Source organism: Apodemus sylvaticus, chromosome 4, assembly GCF_947179515.1.
Source record: "Apodemus sylvaticus chromosome 4, mApoSyl1.1, whole genome shotgun sequence".
Lineage (NCBI taxonomy): Eukaryota > Metazoa > Chordata > Mammalia > Rodentia > Muridae > Apodemus > Apodemus sylvaticus.
Window position 1 is genome coordinate 56,424,119 of NC_067475.1, and position 23,519 is coordinate 56,447,637.

Below are 23,519 nucleotides of genomic sequence, written 5' to 3' on the forward strand. Positions count from 1 at the left end.
TTAATTTTGAAATAATTATTATTTCATTTCATTTATTAGTCACTTTAAGTGACTGTCTTTAAGTGACTTTAATCTGTCTTTAAAGGACAGATATGGAGAGATTGGGAGATGAGTGGATGGGGGTACGTGATGCGAAATTCACAATAATCAATAAAAAGTTAAAAAAAATAAAGTTCAGAACAATTAAAAAATAGGGTCAACTACACATTGACCATAATAACCCCATAATGTTTTTAACAAGGTTGTACTCAGATGAATGTGATTGCTATTTTTAAATGAATAATTTAAATTATTTACTCTAATTTACTAAATAATTTACTCTATGATTGTGTTAAGGAGTGATGGTACAGCATCATTTTTAAACAGTTACTCTTCTTTTATGAGACTTTACGGGGCTCCTAGAAGTGTAATCCAGGGGCAGTGGAAAAACATGTAGGGAATGGTAGAGGCCGTTGTTGTGAGGGAGGGCAAATGGTGGATGAGGAAAAGACAGCTAATGCTGGCACTGTGGACAAGAGCTTAGCTTTTGATGTTTCCTCTTTTGTGAGGAGGGTGTGGGAAGAATGGAGGGAGAGAAGGGAAAGGAGCAAGGGCGAGGGATGAAACGTCTGAAGAAAAGAAACAAACAGTCATTTGGACTTATTACTGCAACAGGATGTTTCCAGGTGTTTTATTGGATTCTGCTTATAACATCTGCAACAAATACGTCAAGTCCAATGGCAAATGGACTTGTGCTGACTATAAGAAAATATCACACAATCCAAACTCATAGCTATTTACTCAACAAAAGGCCTCAAATTAAGCAGAGAACGTGGTATAAGAATTTAACTTTACATTACGATGTGGTAAGAAGATCTAAATGGCAAAAGAAAATGATTATAAAAATATAAAATGCGCATTTGGTTTTACATCATGGTTAGAATCCTGTTGTTATTAGGGATAATTATTACCTCATTTTATACAAAATAATTCTTGCTTGACTTACCTATTTGATGAGGAAAACCAAAGTCAAGGTCAGGAAATATTAAATACCAGTATAATATGCACATGTTCCTTTTAAATATTCACAGTAACACTGCATTGCACAGAGAAGGACAGAACACATCACAGACTCTTGCTGACACAAGGGAAAGCAGATTAGTGTCTACTTGATGTTTGAGAACAAAAAAATATAATATCTGACATGGATTAAAACATAAATGCTCTTCATATTAAAATTGAGAATGTCATTGGATTGTAATTTAACCTGGGAAAATCCTTAAGTATATCACTAAATGTTGAAAAGCTTACCAGTATTTGAACTATGGCTAATGTTAACAATAGTGGTATGACTAATTCATTCAGTATTTCTGTGTAGTTACTGGAAATGTAGTTTTTTAAAAAAAATTTTTACACTTCCTCGCTAGCCCCCCCCCCCCACCTTTCTGCCTTTCCCCCATTCATAAAAACAAGAGGTTAAAATGATTGCTGTGGGGCAGGGAGTTGCTTTCTCTGAGTCAGAATGACTGCAAGCTTTCTAGTTGCTTTAAAAAGATTGTTCAGAAATTAGTTGTTACAATGGGCTTTTTAAAATTATTTTTTTAAAAAGATTTACTTATTTATTTTATGCATCTGAGTACACCATCGCTGTCTTCAGACACATCAGAAGAGGGTACTAGACCCCATTACAGATGGTTGTGAGCCCCAATGTGGTTGCTGGAAATTGAACTCAGGACCTCTGGAAGAGCAGTCAGTGCTCTTAACCACTGCACCATCTCTCCAGCCCTACAGTGGGCTTTTTAAAAGGCAAGTCAAAGAGATAGTTGAAGAAACATTTTTTAGTTTAGCTTGATGACATTAAATGAATATGAGGGTATACAATTTGGGTGTGGGGACTTACTATGTACTTTTTGGGTACTCCATGTAGGCAGAGACAATCTTGATGTTATCTAAAAAGGGCTAACATAACTCCAATGACTCCTTGCCACTAAAACCTGAAAATGTCAACACATCTTTTAAAGTTTCAGTTTGAAGTAAAATGGCAGCAATAGGGTATACACGACATGCCAGGGTGAAAAGTGTAAAGAGAGGGCATTTAGAGCTACTACGGGCACATGAGTTAAGGTAAGTCATTTGATTCCTTAAAACCCTGATTGGTCCATTTCTTAACTTTAGATGGTATTAGTTATTCATGTGAACATTGTTTTAGAAATTTATACAGAATTATGTTGATGGTCTTTGTGAAGTATGAGTAGTCTTCGTAAATAAAACACATGTAGACTCCAAGAAACACTACATGCACTGTTTGATTTCCTTTGTATGTAGTATATATTGTATGGTATCTATATGTATATATAATATATAAGCTTTTTAAAAACACATATAACAGCATTTATGGGGTAGTCCCCAAAGTAGTCTACATAGTTCTCTCACAGTTGAAAACAGAGGATTTTCTATTTGGTTTATTGTCACACAATTGTATGGCATTTAAAAAACACTTTGACATTTTAAGTAAACTAAATACTTAACCTCCCCCACCCCACCCCAGCCCCCAGCACGAAATGATCACACCACAGAAACAATTTACCAGAAGAGAAACACTATGGGTTGCTTAGTGTGGTCAGTTCACAAATGATGCTGCCAGATACAGTATTAACACAGTATGCTGGAATCACCACTTAGCACAGTTTTTAACTTCAAAAAAATTGATGAAACAATTTCTCATGATCACAGATACTATCACATATGCAAGAGACTAAGTTACGTCTAAGATGAAAATTCAGATTCACAAAACTATAATATCAGATTAAATGCTTTAGCTAATTGCTCCACTAGTCAAAAATATACATTTCCTATTATGACAGAGGCATTTTGAAACTTGGCCCCTTTCTGAATGGAAGGGATATGAGACTAAATTTCTGGACAAATAATCTCAGTATGACAAAATATTTCTGTGTTACTCAATGGATTGCTACCACTTTAATAATTTTTCTAGTGTCTGAATTCTGGCATTCTTCTAACCTATGTCTTCCTATATTAAAACCAGCCACCAAAAAATACTTCCATTTTCATGGGTATCATCACCTGTTATCCTTGTTGTGCAAAAGATACAACCCTTCTTTCTCCATTTGTCCACTAACGCCAAACAGAAGTGTTTGGGCTATCCCTGAAGGTTTTCCTCACTCCTGAGCAAGACTAATTACAGTACAGCTTTATCAAGCTGCCTTTGTATTAAAAAAATTCACAAAATCGTATGAATATTCTTTTGTATTATAGTTACAGCTTCTTTGACCAAAAGGGCATTAACTTTTAAATGTGGCAGAATTGTTCCCTAACAGTCAGCTATAGTTCATTGGTACATACAATATGATAATTGAATTACAAAAAGTGTGCAGAGTAATTTGATAAGACATTTATTTGTTGGATGAACTCAGCATTAAAAGATAAAATGGCTGGAGGGATAGCCTTGTCGGGTATCAATGGAAGAAGGGGTCCTTGGTCCCGTGAAGGCTCGATGCCTCAGCGTAGGGGAATGCGAGGGCGGGAAGGCAGTAGTGGGTGGGAGGGTGGCGGAACACCCTCATAGAAGCAGGAGGAGGGGAGATGGGATGTGGGTTTCTGGAGGGGGGATCATCAGGAAAGGGGATAACATTTAAAATGTAAATAAATAAAACATCCAATAAAAAAGAAATTAAAAAGATAAAATGGCAAATTTTAATAATTTCATCCATATCAGAATGAAAATGAGGTTGAAGTATTTTAGGTCTTGTTGAGGTTAAATAGCAACATATGTTACAAAAATGTTAGAAAAAGAAATAACTTTGTAATCGATTCAGTTATGTGGTAACCTCCTGACTGATGGAGGGATCAACACATATATGTCTGCATGGCTGTATTTTAGAATCTGAAATGCCACAGAATATTAAAAGATGAAAAGAAAGATGCAGACTATAAAATTCTAATTTAAAGTGTTCCCTTTAAAGATTAAGAAATGGGAGTTCTGCGAAGTTAAAGGGACTTTCTAGGGACAAAGGAGTGATTGGCAGACAGATACAGTGCTGCAGTGCAGATCCCTGCCTAAGTTCCCATGTGTAAAAAGAATCAAGAGACCATAAGGGAAACACTTCCGTTCTCTGGTCTTTCCCCACCCTTCCTACTTTTAGTTCCACGATGTGCAATTAAGTTCTGGAACCATTTCAGCATTTGATGCACACTTTGCAAATCACCTTAACATCCAATTAATGTCACCAATATCTGCCCCACCTCGTTAGCCATTTAATTAATCTGCTTCCCTTCTGCAGAGGGATCCTCAGCTTCCTTTTTTTCATGATCCTATTACAGCCAAGTGAAAGATCTTAGAAGAGAAGGAATCCTATTTCCTCTTCTCACAATTTGAAGAATGGAACATATTCATACACTTTCAAGGCTTAAATCTTATTTCAATTTATTCCTTAGAAATGTATCAAAAATCTTTCTATGTAAGTATTCTTCAAAGCATTTTTAAAAGAAATATGTATAATAGGATTTGGTAACTGGAAAGGGCTTTTGAGTTTGCTGAAACTGGTGCACATACTCTGCAATCCAAGAAACTAAAGCCTAGCAATGGTAATGACTTATCTGGGGTCCCAGAGGTAGGTAGTGGGTAAGAATGCCAGGATCCTGTAACCTATGCACATGCTATTTTGTACTACTCCTTGTGTGAATGTTTTGGTATGTTATAATCAGATACTGTTCTGTGCTTTTCTTTGGTGTATGTGGGTAAAAGTTCAGGGTTTTACCTTTATTTAAAACTATGTAATCATAAAACAGATCTACTATTACATATATTACATTGCTTAATGTTTTGTCATTGTATGAAGGTAGTTCTTGCGTAACTTTGCAACACCTACTGATCCTTACAAAAAAATTTGAAAGTTTAAGAACCTCTGTTTTTTTCCATCTACCAGGATTACTTTACTGCCAACCAGGCTGTGACCATCATTATGAGGAGCCAGATGATTTCTAAGGGCCTACTATTCTCCACTCTACTATGTGAGTGAGCACTAACAAAAACAAGGTGGTGGTTATATTCTCATTTTAATAGATTAATTTATAAATAGATTAATCTGTTTAATAGATTAATGCATCTCGACTGGAGGTTCATGTCATTCAAATCAAAGATAGTTTTAATCCATTTATCTTCATGAAAACTATAGTGATATGGCCTCCAAGTTTTGACTATGAAGAAATTACCAGGAGATTATTAAAAATTCATTTTAGACATTGCCTCAAAGAAAGTTACCTGGATTATATTTCTGCCGATTTGGGAGTTACTGTATGAATGGGTGTTTAGTTAAGAGTCATAGATAATGAAATTCATCATTGTATTTTTTGTAGGTCATCATAAAACTTATAATCCTGGCCTTGAGACTAACATATTTTTATAGTGACATATTTTTATAATGAGTGGTTAGTATTCTAAAAGCACTCATTACTTTTCATTCATGTATTCAGGAATATTTTGATAATAAACTATGGAAACAAGTAAAGTAGTGTACATATTAAATTTCACAGTTTGACTTTCCATAAGGCTTATGAAATAATATACAAAGAGCTACCATTCTGCTGAGATGTCACAGTAAATACAATAATGGCACAAAAGTTAAATGTTCCCAAATGGAAAGCCATCTTCACGACTTCCCAAGTCTCTTTTCCAACTAAAAATTTGCCTTTTTTTTTTTTACACTGAAAAGAGTTCCATTTCTAAAAGAATATAAAAATAGAAAATGAGTCAAAGAATCTTTTACACATATAATTTTGAAGGAAAAGTTATAAACATCAAATGAGATAGTATATATATCTTTAAGAATGTACTTTGTCTCACCATACCAAACATCCTGTGGAAATAAAATAGAATTTAATATATAGGAACTGTCTAGATATAACTAAATATTAAAATTTAGGTAACACAGACAACTTAAACATAATATAAGTACTAATATATTCTTGTAAAATTAAGGTCAACTAAAACCTATGTAAAATCTAAATTGTAAATCTATCATTTTGAATTAAAAAATAAAAGAATGTTTCATCAAGCAAGGCACATTTCTTTTAGGCAAGTCTGTTTTTAATACCATTCATCTGGGCACAGTGTTGAATTCACTTATTTGTGTGAATGGGCTAATCTACCAATGGAAGCCTTTGGTATATTCACACCCTCACAGATAAAGTTAAACATAATCTAGAACATAGACTATAGAAACATATTCCACAATTAAATACAGTCCAGTATTTCAATGAAAAAATAATACAACAATAGTTGGCTTGCTAGAAACACACACTAGGCTATCTTTATCTGTGACACCGATTATTGTTTTTGGACGATTTGATCAACTAGAATGTCTACAGGTTGACATGATACCTTAACATTTATTTTTTTTTAATTTTTAATGTTCCTCTTTATCCCCTGCTCAATTTCATTTGTACCACTCATAATATGAAGAGAACCATCCAGCTCTGAGTTCTTTCCTTCATATGAAGCATCGGTTGGAGATGTATCTCTGAATATTAACAGAGATAGAAATATGTAACTGCCATTGCACTCCCATCCAAGCAGCCTGAAGCTGAGCATCCTTCTGATCAGGGTCACGCTGCCGTTCCTTATGTGGGGATCTTGAGGGACCTGTTGGATAGAGAAGACTCAATAATTTTCAGTCTAGCATTTGAAATTACAGAAATTATGTTAATAGAAAAGTTTTAGTCATTAATATTTCAAACTTTGAGTTCTCTTACTGTTACCTGTCAAGTTCAAGAAATATCATTAAAAAATCATAGACTATATTTTGAATAACTTCAAATTGTAAGTTGTAAAGTTTCAGATTATGCCAGTTATAATTTTTCCAGGATCTAATCTAAGCCAGTAAAATAGTATGCTTTGGAAAAAAAAAGGCAAAAGATTTACATGATTCAAAGAGAAACAAAAGTATAGGTGCTCTCAGCCAACCATTGGACTGAGCACAAGGTCTCCAATGAAGAAGCTAGCGAAAGGACCCAAGGAGCTAAAGGAGATTGCAGCCCCATAGGAGGAACAACAATATGAACCACCCAGTACCCCCAGAGCTCCCAGGGACAAAACCACCACCCAAAGAGTACACATGGAGGGACACATGGCTCCAGCTGCATATGTCGCAGAGGTCTACTATGCTGGCTTTGTTGGACATCAAAGGGAGGAGAGGCCCTTGGTCCTGAGAAGGCTTGATGCCCCAGTATAGGGGAATGCCAGGACAGGGAAGCAGGAGTGGGTGGGTTGGTGAGCAGGCAGAGGGAGATGGGATAGGGTGTTTGTGGAGGGGAAACCAGGAAAGGGGATAACATTTGAAATGTAAATAAAGAAAATATCTAATAAAAGTAATAAAAAATTTTCCATGTCCTCAAGGACATCTGACATATTTCAAGTGATTGTTAGAAAAATGTATTATCTTTTCAATGGTTTGTGAAGGCTTCCTTGCTGGTTCTATCTCCTACTATGGTAAGCTAAAATGAGAACTCTCTGAACCAAACAGAAGTTCTGTCCTTAGTGAGGTGCTTGCTACATGGAGAGGGAGAAGGAGACACAGAGAAAGAATGGGAAAGAGAAGGAAGGGGGTGGGGAGAAAGCTGTAGAATGAGTGCTAGGCCTGGCTTTCCATCACAAATCTATTTATCCTTAAAATATGACTATGCACAGTCATGAACCACTTTAAATAATTAAGGCAACAAAAACTACATCGCTAGGGGTTGTGAAGAAGCAATAAATAAAAGCTGCAAGTTTGGTGACTTCCTTCTCCTCCCACTAGAAAAATTCTAGGAAATGTAGAGACTAATTTGCAAAAACATAATATAATATATATGCTACAATTTTATAGGTTACATTTTATATGTTACAAGAGTCAGTTCCTACTGTTTTGTATAGTGCCTGACATACCGTGGGGTACTCACTGTATATATTTTGAGTGAATACACAAATGATACATTAAGATTAGAGTTATGCCATCAAAACATTTGCTTAGTCTGTAATAAAAAAAACCTCACAAAGACACAAAGACTGTTAAACCTACGTTGAATGTGTGAACATTATCTATCAGATTCATAGAGAAGATGGTTTCTCAAATATACTGCTGGCCTTAGCAGATGTCCCCAAACCTTGAGTAAATATCCAAAGATGAAGATCTGGAATTTCACCATGTTTTTGGTGGGAGAATTGTTCTCTCATGAAGCTACAAACCAAGGCCTCCTGTGAGCTGGGCAATCTGCAGAAGCATTTTTTCTTGTTTGCATGGATTACACTTGGTCATATTGACCAAAGACATACTTTCTTTACACTGTTTTTGAGTAAAAAAGTAGGAGCATTTTAAAAATATGCTTAGTTTTTATTATGAAAATTCCAATGATCTAATTATTAATAGCCACTAGGAAGAAAATACTAGTAACGTGAATGATCTGGCCTCCATTTTAGAACCTAAGTACCTATTTTTCCCCTTGGTGCTCCTGCAGCCTGTTCGTCTTGCTTGAGATGGTTCTGGTCAGCTCTACTTGCTTTGGAACTGTTATGACCTTCAGTAAAAGTGACTGAGCATTATGATTTAAAACTTACATATCCATTACTTCTTGCAGAGAGAATACCTTTTTCATATTATATGGATGCATCACCTGTCAATTAAAAAGTCTATGGCCTGTGGCTTAGGCAGGAAATAGATGGCACATCTAGGGGGCAGAAAGAATTCTGAAATAGAGCCAGGCATGGGAGATTCTCCTGGGAGATGTGATGAGACAGAGGCATGGTACTTGAGCACAGCTCACCAGTCCCATGGCAGAGTGTAGGTTAAAAGACTGGGTTATCTAAGTTACGATCTAGTCAGAGTAGAGCCTATCTATATGGCCAAGGTATGTGTAAATATATTTTGAGTCTGAGACTTACTTCTGGGAGCAAGGGGCTGGGAGGAAGAACCAGAACCTAACTTTTATAAATTCCTGTCAAGGCCTTTGAAATTACTGAGCAAGAATAACATGGCATGGAGGCTGAGGGAACGGCTCAGTTGGTAAAGTATTTGCTGTACAAGCATGAGGATCTATGGTTGATCACCGAAGTGCATTTAAGTCCTGGGTGTGGTGGTTGTGCTTGTAAATCCATCCTGAGGAGGTAAAGACAAGTGGAGACCCTGCAGTTGATTGTCTAGCCAATCTAACCTGATTGGTAAGCATTGGGCCAATGAGAGATCCTGTCTAACAAAACAAGTGGATAACTCGTGAGGAATAACTCAAGGTTGACCTCTGGTCTCTAAATGCATGTGCACACATGTGCACATGAACCTGAATACATATACATGTACCCACAAGAATATATATCTACCAATATGCATACACACACATACATACACAAAACCTCCATACAATTATTTAATAGTTTATAAAAGTTGATAAAGTTGTAATTCTATAGGAACAACAAGAAAGGTGATATCTGGATAATAATACGGATGCTTACGTTAGTGGATAAGAAGTGGGTTGAAAAGGAAAAAAGAGTAATTAAATATCAAAATCATTTATATAAAAAAGGTACAGTAGGTATTGTAGAAAATGATGACCTATAATTAAAGACACCTACTCAAAAGGTCAACAAAGATGGTCAAAGTTTATTAATTATTCATCTGCAAAGAAGCAACGCATAACTCTATCAAGTCCCAAATGAAAGAAATATAGACTCAGCATACTAAACAATGTGCATTTGATGAGAGGGCCTAAGAAAATGTAGATTTATGGGAACTCTGTTCTCACCATGTGTCTGTATTTTAACATCTATTAAAGGACTTAAACTTGGCTACATTTCCAGTAAGTTCTACAGTTCTACCAGCTAAATGATAATGAATAAGCCCAAAGAATAGAACATTTTAGTGATTTATTTATTAAGTTTCCTGATTAAGGTCTTGGAAGTTATGAACTCTTGTCAAGCAACAAAAGATTTAAGCAAACAGTACTTAAAGTTTGCAATATGAATGATATGAACATTGTCTAAAAATCACCGGAAATCATTGTAAAATGAGCCTGTCAAATGGAACCACCACTACTTTGAGAAATATCAGGAATATTTAAGTCCATTACTAATACATATCTAAATTTACAGATCCAAGCCTGTAAGTAAACTACCTAAATTTTACACAGCACTGTAAACTGTTCTGCTCAAATCAGTAAAAATACTTGCAGCTAAAAGATCTATATAATCTAGAAATAAAGCAATTAAACTACAGTTTTTCTTGGAGAAATTGCTTGTCTTTAGTTTTATCTACCTAGTAAATGTGGCCATTTAGAAATCTGACAGATGGTCACTAGCGAGGTAGATCAGAGGGTAAAGGCACTTGCCACTAACCCTGATGACATGAGTTTGATCCTTACAACTCATATAGCAGAAAAAGAGAACCAACTCCTGAAGTTAGCTGTCTTGTGACCTTCACACGGGTATTGTGGGACACACTCACGTCCCTATAAATACATACAGAATTAAAAAATATTAAAAGCATGACAAAACAAGAAATTAAAATATTCATTTCTATTTTTTTATCATTTAGTTAAGAAGACCTAACAATATTTTCAGAATAGAGTATTCTGTCTCATGTAGGCTTGTTTGATAAGCTGCTAAATTCAAACACATATGTTGATTTTAATTTGATGACACATTTAGTAAGAAAATGGTACCACCTGGATATGTGGAGGAAACATCCTGGTCACCAACTGGTCTGATTTGCTTGGGAAACCAAGAGAACAGAGAAAATTCAAAAGGGGTCCAGAGAAATATTTCTATTAAAATAAGGAGAATTCCACTTCTTGCAAAAAAGAATGCATCTGAAATCATGGCAGTCTTTGCTTCATAGAAAGATGAAGTCCTCTGGGGAATCATTTATTTGCTGGGATTTTTTTCTTGTACTACTTAGGCTAATAAATCTATGCAAACATGTCTGGGAGCAATATTTATAACAAGTACTCTGTTAGCTACTATGTAGGATCCATGCTCTCTGGGAAACAGAATTCTAAGTTCTAAGCATGTTTGATGATATCCACAGTTAAGATACTTATATTATGGGACTTCATTTTTTACAGTTGGGCAGAACTTTTTTGTAAGAATCTGAAGTATGTTATGCTACGTGGAAGCCTTCCCAATAGACAGAACTGCAGGAATTTCATTCATAAGATCCCAGTAAAGAGTCTGAGCTCCATAGCAGTGAAAATTGAGGCATGATAAGAGTATCTGCATAAATATATGCTGAGAACAAATGTTATTTCAGGTACTATTCCAGGTCATGACGTCAAGGAAGGAAAGAGAAAACGATAAATCTAATAAATAAAATATATACTATGTTGGAAGGAATATCAAATAAAGAACAAAGTACACGTCATGGGACTGCAATGGTAAGCAGACTGGTTAGGCAAGGCTACAATGCTAAGGTAACATCAAAAAGATGATGGGCTGAGTCATATGGATGTTGCTTGAATGCTCAAGTGTATTATGCAGAGGGAGCAGCCACCACAAATCTGCAGGGTGGAGATGACGTCTACATTTTAAAAAGAGCAAGAAGAGCACTGTGGATCAAATATCAGAAAGGAAAATTGATAGGCAATTAAGTAGGGCCTTGTAGGTCACTATAAGGTCTGTATGAGAAGACTGATATAAGTTCAAGACCCATCTGGTCTACAGAGTAAGTTACAGGCTAACCACATCTCCAACCAACCAACCAACCAACCAACCAGCCAGCCAGCCTAAAAAACCAAAGCAAAGCAAAGCAAAGCAAAGCAAAGCAAAGCAAAGCAAAGCAAAGCAAAGCAAAGCAAAGCAAAGCAAAGCAAAGCAAAGCAAAGCAAAAAAGCCAAAAAAAGAAAAAAAAACCATAAACAAAAACAATCAAAACAAGCAAATGCAGGAACCTCAAGGAAAACGGAAGAGGTAGGAGCTAGAGAAGTTGATACAGAAGGAAACAGAGCCCACAGAATCAACTAAGCAGGGCTCACAGTGCTCCCAGAGACTGAAGGAACAATCATGGACCTATATGGGTCAGTGCTGGGTCCTTTGCATATATGTGATTTTTTACCTTGGGGTTTTGTGGGACTTTTAACTATGGGAGTGGAGTTGTCTCTGACTCTTTGGCCTGTTCTTGGGACCCCTTTCCTCCTACTGGGTTAACTTGTGCAGCCTTGGTATGAGTGGAGAGGCCTAGTCTTAGTGCATCTTGCTATGTAGTGTCTCCCTGGGGGATTTACTTTTTTCTTAAGGGAAATGGAAGAAGAGTGGATCTGGGTGAGAGGGGAGATGTGAGGGTGGTTGGGAGGAGTGGAGGGAGGGGAGACTGCAGTCAGGATTTATCGTATGAGAGAAAAATAAAATAGCTGGGTAGTGGTGGTGCACACCTTTAATCTCAGCCTTTGGGAGGCAGGCAGATCCTGAGTTCAAGGCCAGTCTGGTCTACAGTGACTTAAAGGACAGTCAGGACCACACAGAGAAACCCTGTTTCAAAAAACCAAAACAACAAACAAAAACAACCAACAAACATAAAAACAAAGAAAGAAGGTTTACTGAGGGTTCAGAGTCAAGGGAAAGAATATCTGGGCTGCTAATCAGGACTGTCAATAAAAATCCAGGGGAGGGACAATGATGGGTTTGATGATAACTTTCTTAGTAAAAAAAAAAAACTGGGGATCTCAACAGTAATTCCCAAGAGCCTTTATACTGTGACAGTTCCTGCTCTTTGGAAAAAGAAATACTTGTTCTACTTCTGTGACTCTTCCATAAATGATGGTAAGACCCCCCTGTCTGCCATGTCTGAACATTCCTTGGTTATGATGAAACACCATTTGTGGCTTATTCGATTGCTATATTACTAATGAGCAGACCCCTCTGTGTTTCTCAGTGCATCGCTCCCATCCTCTTAGATTATGATAACAACATGGAACTCAAGGAAATGCTGGAACCTCTTTTCCAGGTCTTCATTGAAATGCACATGATGGCTGATGTACAAATTCTGAAGTGCAAGGAAATTGCATCTGATGGAGCTGCAGGGAGAGGTAACGGGAAGAAGGAAGGAGGAAGAGGGAGGGAGAGCATGAAACGCTCCTTTGTAAATGTATTTACTTTGCAGTTTGGGAGACAAAATTAGATCACAGCATCATTAAAAACCAAGACAAACAGCTGTAAACCTTCTAACAAGTTGAAATCATGAGACTGTATTTGCGACTTGAGAATGAGTATGTGATGACGACTACCATCAAATGCCACATAACTCTGGACATTTTCTGGCAGGATGTGAAGAATTTGTTAATTAAGGTTTGGGCTTTGTATGTATAGCTTTCCCTTCCTTTTTTTTTTCCTTAAAAAAAACCTCTCTGATTTATCTTTTCTCAAAGATAAATACACTCACAGGTGTATAAAAAACAAATGAAAATGAACACACACACACATACACACACACACACACACACACACACACACACACACACACACACACACACACACACTTGCCTCAGCAAAACATAGGAAATCCTACAAATCAGTAATTCTATCTTCCTTAGTTGAAATAAGCATTACCAAACAGAAAGGGGAAAAAATTCCACCATAAGACTCAATCCTTAAATAGCTTCTTCCAGGTCTAGAGCTTCTCACCTCTACCTCAATGTTTCCGTAAGTCTTCAGACTGGGGCACATGCTTCTCTGCATTTCTTAGTTGGAGGGGTTATCACTTCTATTCACAGCTGAGAGGTGGAAAGGGCTTGAAACTGCTGCAGAGAATTTTGAAAATTTAAATGTATAGAAAATATTGTTATGGCTCTCAAAGGAGTAAGCTCTTATACATATGTGCTGTACATATGCCATGTATGTCATATGTGCTATAGTTGTACACAGTATATGCTGTGTACAAAGCTGCTGATGTGTTAGATGTAAATAAGTTTTATATAAACCACAACCTTAAATTTCATTTTCAGAGCATATTCATCAATCCTGACATTCTGTTTAGAGGCTTAGGAATAACATTTTCTTTCCCATGTAGTTGTCTATGGTTTTGTTGCCATATTTGAATTTGTCATAATATGAGTTTAAAACACCATACAAGAAAAAGAAATAGCAAGCAGTAACTTCTCTGGTTTTCTCTGGATCACTGGCTGTGGAGCACAGACAACCTCCTAAGGGTGCTGAATGAGTTGCATTCAACCAGCCTCAAAACTCACAAGACTCTCATTTCAACACTCAAGATGATCAGCTATGTTCAACAGCCTGTCACTGGCAAAGCTAATTGTCACTGGCAAATGTAGATTCATTAGCATGTTATTCTAAGCCCAAATCACTATCAATTGTCATGTTATAAAAGATTTAGCATCTTGGTGAAGGGGCTACTTCCAGTACACATGACAAAATTACGTCCTAATGGTTTTTGATCTGTCTCTTAATGACAAATTGAGTGACTGGGTGAGCCACTAGTGCCACACGTTTCAGTGACCTTTGAATTTCCAGCTTTCTATCCTGGTGTAAACAATTCTTACTTCCTTGCAGGAGTTAAAAATGTTTACATTGATTTCTGGCATTGTTCCTTAGTAACCTAAGCAAAGTACAGGAAATGAAAAGCCTAACAATTTACATAATGCTCTTTATCACAGGGCCAATTAAAACACATACGACCAGGACATTAATACAAAAACGGAGAAATACCCTTATCCTGGCAGGCATCCCTAATATGACTGATTATGCTTTCTAAGGTTAAATCTAGACACATCAATTATGTGAGAAAAGAATCTTAGTTATCAGGAAAGTCAATCTCTGATGAGTAATTTAGCTTTGATTCTCCTTGTTATACACATTTTATTATTAAGAAAGGGTTAATTTTCAGTGTGCTGAAGAGAATAGGTTTCTACACACTGGTTAGTAACACGGACTGAAGTAAAATGTTAAAGCATAAGGGATTTATTTTATCTTTCAAGACACTCTCTAAACTATCATGGTTTTAGATTCATAATGACCTAACTTTTAGTTGTGGCTGGGTGTCTCGCTAGCTTGAAGTCATAGGAAATCACTTTAACCTCTGCCATCTAGTTTTCATCCTTCTTAAAATAAAGTTAATGGCACTTACCTTACAGAACTGACACGTGTCTAGGACAAGGGTAATTGTGTTATCGCAGAAAGGAAATAGGAAAACATTACAGATTTCTTGTTCACAAGGCTTTGTATTAATTATACAATGTTAATAAGTAGTGACCACAAAATAATGTAATCTCTTAATTTGATGTATATCATGAACTTATTTAATACAATAAATGTATGGAGCACTATTTATTATTTTTATATCACAAAAAAGAAACTAAGGAACAGAGAAGTTATGTAATGTTTTCAAGGTCATTCAGCAGAAACCTGAGCCAAACCTTGCTGTATGACAGCAGAATAGCCTCTTTCAGCCACTTCGTAAAAGCCTGAAAATACTAATGTAAGATGCCAGCATTCACCTGACACAAGAAGGCACTACTTTCCTTACCTAAAACATTAACCACCCCTAAATCAAAAAACAGAACCTATAACCTTTAAGGAGTTTCCAATATGGCGACTGGAAGCAGTTACATCACCTGAAAGCTATGACTCAGAACCTGGGCTATTTCTCTGGTTAAGAAAACAAAAGGTCTCCTTCAAACTCCTCCTATTTGAGAAACATAAAACATATGGTCTAACTTTACTTATTTATTGAATTAATCAAGGTGCCTGCATTTCTAAGTGGGAATAAAACTGTTACCTTTATGTTAAGGTCTTTTACTAGATTGCTATAATGTGTTTAACATCAAAATGGGTCATGGAAGGAACGTCTCTCTACCAAGAAAATCAGCTGTTAGATCAAAATGTAGATCAATGTTCAAAGGTCCTACAAGCAAAGGAGGTAAAAATCCTATTTAGACACAAAGAACAAATAGCAACCAGGTAGACATAAATTATTACCTCTATTTTTTGTGTATTACCTTTATCTTTCTTGTTATAGTTTCCATTAATATTTCCCACTCTTTCAAATACATGCATATATTAGGTTAGGATTATGAGAGATTACCTGAAATGGTTTTATGAGCTTTAAAAATGAGGTTACTGTCATGTATTCTAGAGGGACAGACTACTTACGTGTCATCAAACCCCCAAAGCAGTTGTGTATAATTCACACCACACACATAAAGCAAATAGACTATGTTGAAATAAAATGCTAATCATATTTCAGTTTTAATCATTCCCTTCAAGAATGATACCACGGATACTAAGTAATTATGTAAATTAAACTGGGCTACTAATCTGGCAGTTGTAGGGCTTGCCTTTTATTCATTTTAAAAGGGGAAACAAACTGTTCAGAAGCCAAGAGGGCTGGCCAAAGCAATGGAGTGCTTCTTAGTTCAGCTTGGGTGAAAGCTGTTCAGAGGGGAATTTTCTGCATCCCTTTGCCATACACAGTGGAAACCAAAAGATAACCAGAAACATGGGCTAAATGGGAGGAGTTTCTTAATCTTTCTAAAGGCAACTGGCATATAAGGTAAAACTGTCTGCTTTGCAAATACAAACCTAGCTGTGAAGAGAAATGTCCCTGGGTCCCTGCACAATGGACTACTGGTAGGGATCACACAGCACAGTGCTCACCTGATTCTGTCTGTCTGTGGGCAGCTCTCAGCATGTGGCTGAAATTCGCAGGTGTTCTTTCAAGTCTGATCATGTCCTGATCCTCCTTTTCACTGACTGTAATCCACTCATTAAACTGCGCATTCTCTCATACATTTGAGGTTGACTTTGCTTTTCCAGTGCGGTGATGGTGACAGTCCTGTTGTGGGATCTGGATGCCTTTCTTTGTCTTTTTTTTCTTTTTAATTGAGGAAATCTGAAGGTATCTTGTAGTAAGACTTCGGATACACTGACTCTCACTGGCTTATGTACAGACCACGTTTATATTGCTGTTTTCATTTTATCTGTTGGCTTGCCATTTCTTAGTGAAAGAACTGTACAGAAGCATCTTTAAAAATTGTTACCAAATAACTGACATTTAACTCAGATCATGCCTTACATGTAACATTCCAAAGATGATACTTTCTTTTTTGATCCAGTCATTATGGGGTAACATCAATGATTTATATAAAATGTAAAAAAGCATTTTTGTGATTCATTTCACCTCTATATAGTCTTACACTTAATTTGTGCGGTTTGTTCAAATAGTTTTTTTTTTTTTCCTTATGAAATCATGTAAGTAGGAACCATCTGGAAAGGTTACTGTAGAAACGGCAGGGCCTGTGGTGGGGGTGGGGCTAGAGAGCAAAAGATGCCATGACAACCTTTTTCGGGTTTCCCAGGAAACACGGGTTGCTATGGGAACTGCATCAGTCAGGTCCGAATTAGTAACTTCCGCTGGAAGGGGTGTCTGCCACTTTAATCTTCCTGTGATACTGCAGAAGCTGATCTCTCGGATGCATCAGGAATTTCTGTTTTTTCTCCAGGCAGCACTGAAAATGAGTTTCTAGACTTTCATAGATATTGGCTGGGGCATGAACTCACAACTTCATTGGAATCTGTGTCTAATGTTTTCAAAATACTTTGCAAACTTCGAAGAGTTTATGGTTAGATCTGGACATTTAGGGCATTTCCCTTTTGGTTCACAGTTATGGTGAACCTGAAATTCTTAGAGGAGAGATTCAAACTGAAAGACCAGTCAAAAACAAAATATATTTATAGTGGGGCTTACACGTCAACGCTCTAGTTAGACCTTCAACCCACATATCCAGAGGTTAGGTAGTTACACCAACTAGTCCAGAAATAACACTGAAAAGTCCACCAAACAGGAGCTTCATTTAGGTTCCACCTCCTTTACTTAGTAAAGAAACAACTATCTTTTGATTTTGAGGTTAAACAGTTACTCTGACTCTATAGTTTCATTTCCTCTCAGGATGTAGCTTTAGGGCTAGCACAAGAAACCAAGCTTAATGTAAGTTTGTTGGTCACAAAATTAAGAGGCAGGGAGAAAGAAAAAAAGAGCTGAGAGAATGCAGCCCACTTGCAAAAACAGGCACCTGTTTCAGTATGAAGCAGTAGGGAGAGGAGAATGAAGTGTGCTTTTCCACTTCTTCATGTACGTTCCTTGATGAATGGTCTGGAAATGTATAAATAAAGGGCATACACAGACCAAGGGGGCATTGTTCCACACAATACTGGGCACGGAATGGCAATCGTATCATATATTAGACATCAGTGAATATCTTTTTGATGTTGACACAGGAGTTGGGATTATTGTTCGTGGTGCAAGTGGCAGTGGAGTTGCCCGTTTTGAAAGGGGTCTGTGGGAAGGCGCTGTGGTTCACACCCCCCTCTTCGATCACCATATACTCCGACTTACTCAGAGTGGAGTTACTCCGGGCTTTTCGGAGCTCCTCGGCTGAAGAGGAGAGGTGCTGGCAACTTCCCACGTGCATGTACTGGGCTTGCTCTTCCCCTTCTGTCTCCCGGTGGTAGAAGTAGTTGAAGTTGGAAACAATCACAGGAACCGGCAATGCAATGGTCAAGACCCCTGCGATGGCACAAAGAGAGCCCACAATCTTGCCTCCTATGGTCACTGGGTGCATATCACCATAACCAACGGTTGTCATGGTTACCACTGCCCACCAGAAGGCATCCGGGATACTGTTAAAACCTGAAGAAGGGTCGTCTGCCTCAGCAAAGTAGACTGCACTGGAGAAAAGGATGACCCCGATAAAGAGGAAGAAGATGAGAAGCCCCAGCTCCCGCATGGAAGCCTTCAGTGTCTGTCCCAGGATCTGCAGCCCCTTAGAATGGCGGGAGAGCTTGAAGATGCGGAAGACCCTCACTAGGCGGATGACCCTCAGGATGGCCAGCGACATGGCCTGCTGCCCATTACCCTGTCGCTCAGCCAGCTCGGTGCCCAGAGTGATAAAATAAGGGATGATGGCCACAATGTCTATCAGGTTCATGATATTTCTGGAGAAGGTGGCTTTACTGGGGCAAGCAAAGAACCGTACCAGCAGCTCAAAGGAGAACCAGATAATGCACAGGGTCTCCACCACGAAGAAGGGGTCTGAGAAGCTGGAGGCTCCAGACGGGGTCCCCGTACTGTTGTTGGCAGCCTCAAACACGTCCTGCGACGGGGAGGAGGGATAGTCTTTCTCATCGCGAAACTCGGGTAGCGTCTCCAAGCAGAAGATGACAATGGAGATGAGAATGACCAGCACTGACACGATGGCAATGCCCCGGGCCGGCCCGGAGCTCTCGGGGTATTCGAAGAGCAGCCACACCTGGCGCTGGAAGTCACGGCGGGGCAGGGGTCGCTCCTCCTCCCGCAGGAAGCCCTCATCCTCACGGAACTTTTCCATGGCCTCCTCACCCAGCTGGTAGAAGCGGATCTCTTCGGAGAAGATGTCGATGGGCACGTTGACCGGCCGGCGGATGCGGCCCCCGGACTGGTAGTAGTAGAGGATGGCGTCGAAGCTGGGTCGGTTGCGGTCGAAGAAGTACTCATTGCGGAGCGGGTCGAAGTACCGCATGCGCCGCTTGGGGTCGCCCAGCAGCGTCTCGGGGAACTGGCAGAGGGTCTTGAGCTGCGTCTCGAAGCGCAGCCCGGAGATGTTGATGACCACACGCTCCCCGCAGCATTCCTGCTCGCCCGCGGCGGGCAGCGCGGGCGGCAGTGGCTCGTAGCGGTCGCAGCCGCCTCCACCGCCACTGCCACAGCCTCCCTGAGGCGGGTCCCCGCCGCCGCCTCCCGCCGCCTCTGGCTCCAGCAGGTGGTCCCCGGGCACCACGGTCATGTCTGGCGGCAGCTCGGCGTGGCCGGGGCTCTGCAGGATGCGCGCGTCGCCGCCCGCGGGGTCCAGCGCAGGGTGGGCGCGGTAGCGGGTGGAGGGCTGCGGCGGCCGAGCGCGGGAGGCGGCGGCGCTCTCCAATCCTTCTGGCGGCGGCTGGCCCGGAGTCGCTCCTCCTGGAGCTCCCCGCCCCACCGCCGCCTCTGCCCCACGAGCCGGGCCCCGCCGCCTGTTGCTGCGGCTGCCGCGAGGCTCTGTCTGGGGCTGGCGCGGCCCGCGGGGCTGCACTGTCCAGACGCCTCCTCCTCCCTCCTCCGCACCCCTCCCCGCGGGGCGCGCGCCCGCCTCTCCGCCGCCGCCCCCGGGTTTCCCGCCCACCGTGCGCGCGCGCTCCGCTTCCCGCTTGCCACCCTTGTTCCTCGCCCTTCTTTGTCATTGGATCGCCTCCAACTTGCACCCCACTCCCCAGACCCTGCACATCCCCTACCCAGCCAGACTGGCCCTGGAGGAGCCTGTCCGCCTGACCTCGTTCCCGGGCTCCGTTTGCTTGCTCTCTCCTGGTCAGCGCGCGTTCCCTTCCCGCGCGTGGTCGAGTCCTAATCTCAGGGCTGTTAGACCCACGCAAGGACCACACCTCGCGGCCCTCGAAGGCAGGCCTCCTGGCCCTTAAGGCTTTCCCTGGGCGGCAGGAAGGGCAAGTTCCTCTAGAGTAGGTAACAAAAGTCCCAAGCAAAGGAGGCATGAGAGCCAGGAGGGGCCAGGCCTCCTGAGGGGCCAGGCCTCCTGACCCTGAATGTCTTGGGAGGAGGGGCTGCAGGCTAAGTTGTCTGGGCTAGTGCAGGATAGGATAGTCTAGGGCCAGCATCCCGATTTAGGGGGGTAGAATAATGCTAAAACCTGGGTGTAGGTGCTGTAAACGATATTTTTGGACTGGAAGCACAACTGAGTTAATGGGTAACATAGGGTCTGAAGTCTTTCCAGCAGTCGAAAAGGAGGGCCCTTAAAGGCATTCAGAGACCTCATTTTTATAATGGCTAGTTCAGTGTGGGCAGAATCTGAAGCAAGTTTCTGGTTGGGATTTGTGAAGGCAGTGGGGAAAATGAGAGGGGGAATGGCAAAGAGAATTCAGCACACCTTACTGTGTGATGAACAGGCCTGATACCTAGAGTTTACTTAACACAATGATACCTGCTCTTGTGGTAGGGAACTTGAGAACCTGTGTTTTAGCTGTTCATGCTGGAAAGCCTTCATTTTGCAAATTTTGCCTCTCTTGTTTGATATGGGCCTACAGAAAACGTTATCCCCTGTAAACTGTTTCTCCAAATTGTGCTGGCTGCTTTAAACATAATTTCTGTTTCTAGACATTTAGCTTCCCCAAGTGTAAGTACCAGACTTACAAAATTCCGTTCCCCAGCCCTGAATCATTACAATCGCTTGCAAAAGAGGAATTATTGTCTAGACATACACTCATTCCCTGAAGTGAGCTGAAAATTCAACTTGATGTAAGAGTGATTTGTAGTCATTCTTTCCCACCACCTCTCCCAACCAGTAAACTCTTTATTATAAAGAGGGCTTGCCCAAGTTCTCCTGTTGGCGACTATCAGAGCACCTTGGAAATCAAGGGAACTCAGCATTTGTTTGATGTATTGGATTCTGCAACAAGTGATGCTTTGTATTAAATCTATCTGCTCTGGGAAGATATTTCTCCTTTTGGGTTCAGGACCCTATTGTGATTCTTGGGATGACGAGTGGGAAGCTGAGCCAGCAGTACAGTCACCCTGCAGGCTTCTATAGCAGCTTAACAAGCACCAGGGTTTTTTCTTTTTGTTTTTTTGGTTTTTTTTTTTGTTTTTGTTTTTGTTTTTTGTTTTTTGTTTTTGTTTTTTGTTTTTTTTTTGCTGTTCCTTCATGTTCTGTTTTACAATCTTCCCAGTGCTGGGCACTGAAGAGAGTAGCATCTGTTGTCAGATGAAAAACCTGGGGTGACTGTATAGATCCCTCTTAAACACACAATTTCAGAGCAATCTGTTGTGTGATGGTCAGCTCATTATTTTAAGCAGTGATTAGAGGAGCAGTTGAGATATTTATGTATGCAAATCTAAGAATGAGAAGGACGGAGTGTCGCAAGGACAGATCACTGAGAGGCAAAGACCCTATTTTTAAAGACTAAATGGTTCGCACACTTCTCTGTCTGACTTGGAAGGTGATTTATTCTTCCTTTTGCAGGAATTAATGTACTGAAATTAATATTAATCAAAGGCAAAGAAGACGAGATGGTCCTGTGATGGATGGTCACACGTTTCTCCCTGCTGTGAAGCAGCTCTCCCTCAGAATGCCTATTCCCAGTCCTTTCATCCATTTGCCTTGTCTGGGAGACCTTGATGGCCTTATTAGGACAGCACTTATTTTAGAGTTGAGACCTAGAGAAGTTTAGCAGTTTGCTTAGCTCGCATAGCTGGTTAGGGATAGGGCTGGTCCTAAAAGCTTGGATCATTCCCAAATCCAGTGTTTGCAGTATTATATTACACTGGAAACAGTCATGCTGATCACCGTGAGCACTTGATAAATACTGGATTTCTAAGAGCAGCCTATTCGCCTGACTGCTGACTGTTCTCTTTCAATTCATATTTATTTGAACTGAAAACCACAGCCTTTTGATGGCTACTCGGCTGCCTATAGGAAATGAGCTGGTGGGTGCGTTCCAGCCCTGTTGGACAGCAGAACCCCTTGCAACAAATCAACATCTAAAGTGGCATTTCAGGGGGAACACATAGCATTTATTTAGTACCCCCAGGGGAGTAGCTCAAAGTGATTTGATAATGTCTCATTAATCCTCATGACACCCCTGTGAGATAATAATAATATTATTATTATAATGTTTAAGTATAGAACTGTGGCAAAGCAAACAGCTTCTCAGAGCCTGTGCAGGATTGCTTTGCATTTCAGCCCCCAATTTTCAAGTCTAAGTAAAACCATCATGTTTGCAAGCAGCAAGTGAATCTTGGCATTTGGCCTTTCTATTCGCTCTACATATAGATTTGGCTTCTGACTGACCGTCGCAGGAATAGAAATAACTCTGCATTTGCTCGCCAGATGGGAAGCAACATCTGGGAGTAGCTCTGAAGTATTTGAGGATGTGAAAGGATTAGGAACTATTCTAACCCACATTTATAGATACAAGAATGGAGAAAGAACATTTACCCACAATCTAGGTGTTGTGCCTTACTAAGTTTGAATATATAGACCATGCCCTTATTGAGAATTCAGCTTACATAGAATTCAGAAGAAATACTTTAAGTCTGTGCCTTTAGTTAACAATACAAGAGTTCAAGGCTTTTAGTTAACAATACAGGAAAGTAGTACAGAAATAGCATAAGGTAACCTGTAGCCATTCGGCCCATTGAAGCCAGGCAGGGCCATGGTGATTCTGAATCATGCCAAATTAATTTCTATCTCAGCATTCATACTTTCTCTTCACTATCCCTCAAATGCTTTCTCTAGATTTTCACATGGCTTGCTCCATAACATTAGTTCTTCATGTAAAAAGTAGACGATGCCTTCCCTCACCACTGCTGCCTGACTTTAAGTAAATATTCTTTCCCCCCTTCCAGCTGTGCTCTGTTAATCTGCTTCCCCCTCCTCCTTGGATTAATTTACTGAAATTATATTCTGTGTTTTTATTTACATGTATTAGTTATATACAATAGATTTCATTGTAATTTTATATAGTACATGTT

General features: G+C 39.8%; 1 protein-coding gene across 4 annotated transcripts; it reads right to left on the reverse strand.

The window, feature by feature from the left end:
- Window positions 1-632: 632 nt before the first annotated feature.
- Window positions 633-20,089, reverse strand: Kcna3 (potassium voltage-gated channel subfamily A member 3). Of its 4 annotated transcripts, none has more exons than XM_052179502.1 (3): window positions 16,625-19,870; window positions 13,637-13,749; window positions 633-6,640 (listed from the first exon to the last, which is right to left on the reverse strand). In XM_052179502.1, the coding sequence occupies exon 1, from the start codon at window positions 19,786-19,788 to the stop codon at window positions 18,208-18,210; it is 1,581 nt and encodes a 526-aa protein (XP_052035462.1). In that variant the 5' UTR covers window positions 19,789-19,870; the 3' UTR covers window positions 633-6,640; window positions 13,637-13,749; window positions 16,625-18,207. The 4 variants fall into 4 exon arrangements, with proteins under 4 accessions (XP_052035462.1, XP_052035463.1, XP_052035461.1 ...); XM_052179503.1 differs by having other exon boundaries at window positions 13,643-13,752; XM_052179501.1 differs by having other exon boundaries at window positions 13,637-13,752.
- Window positions 20,090-23,519: the final 3,430 nt, after the last annotated feature.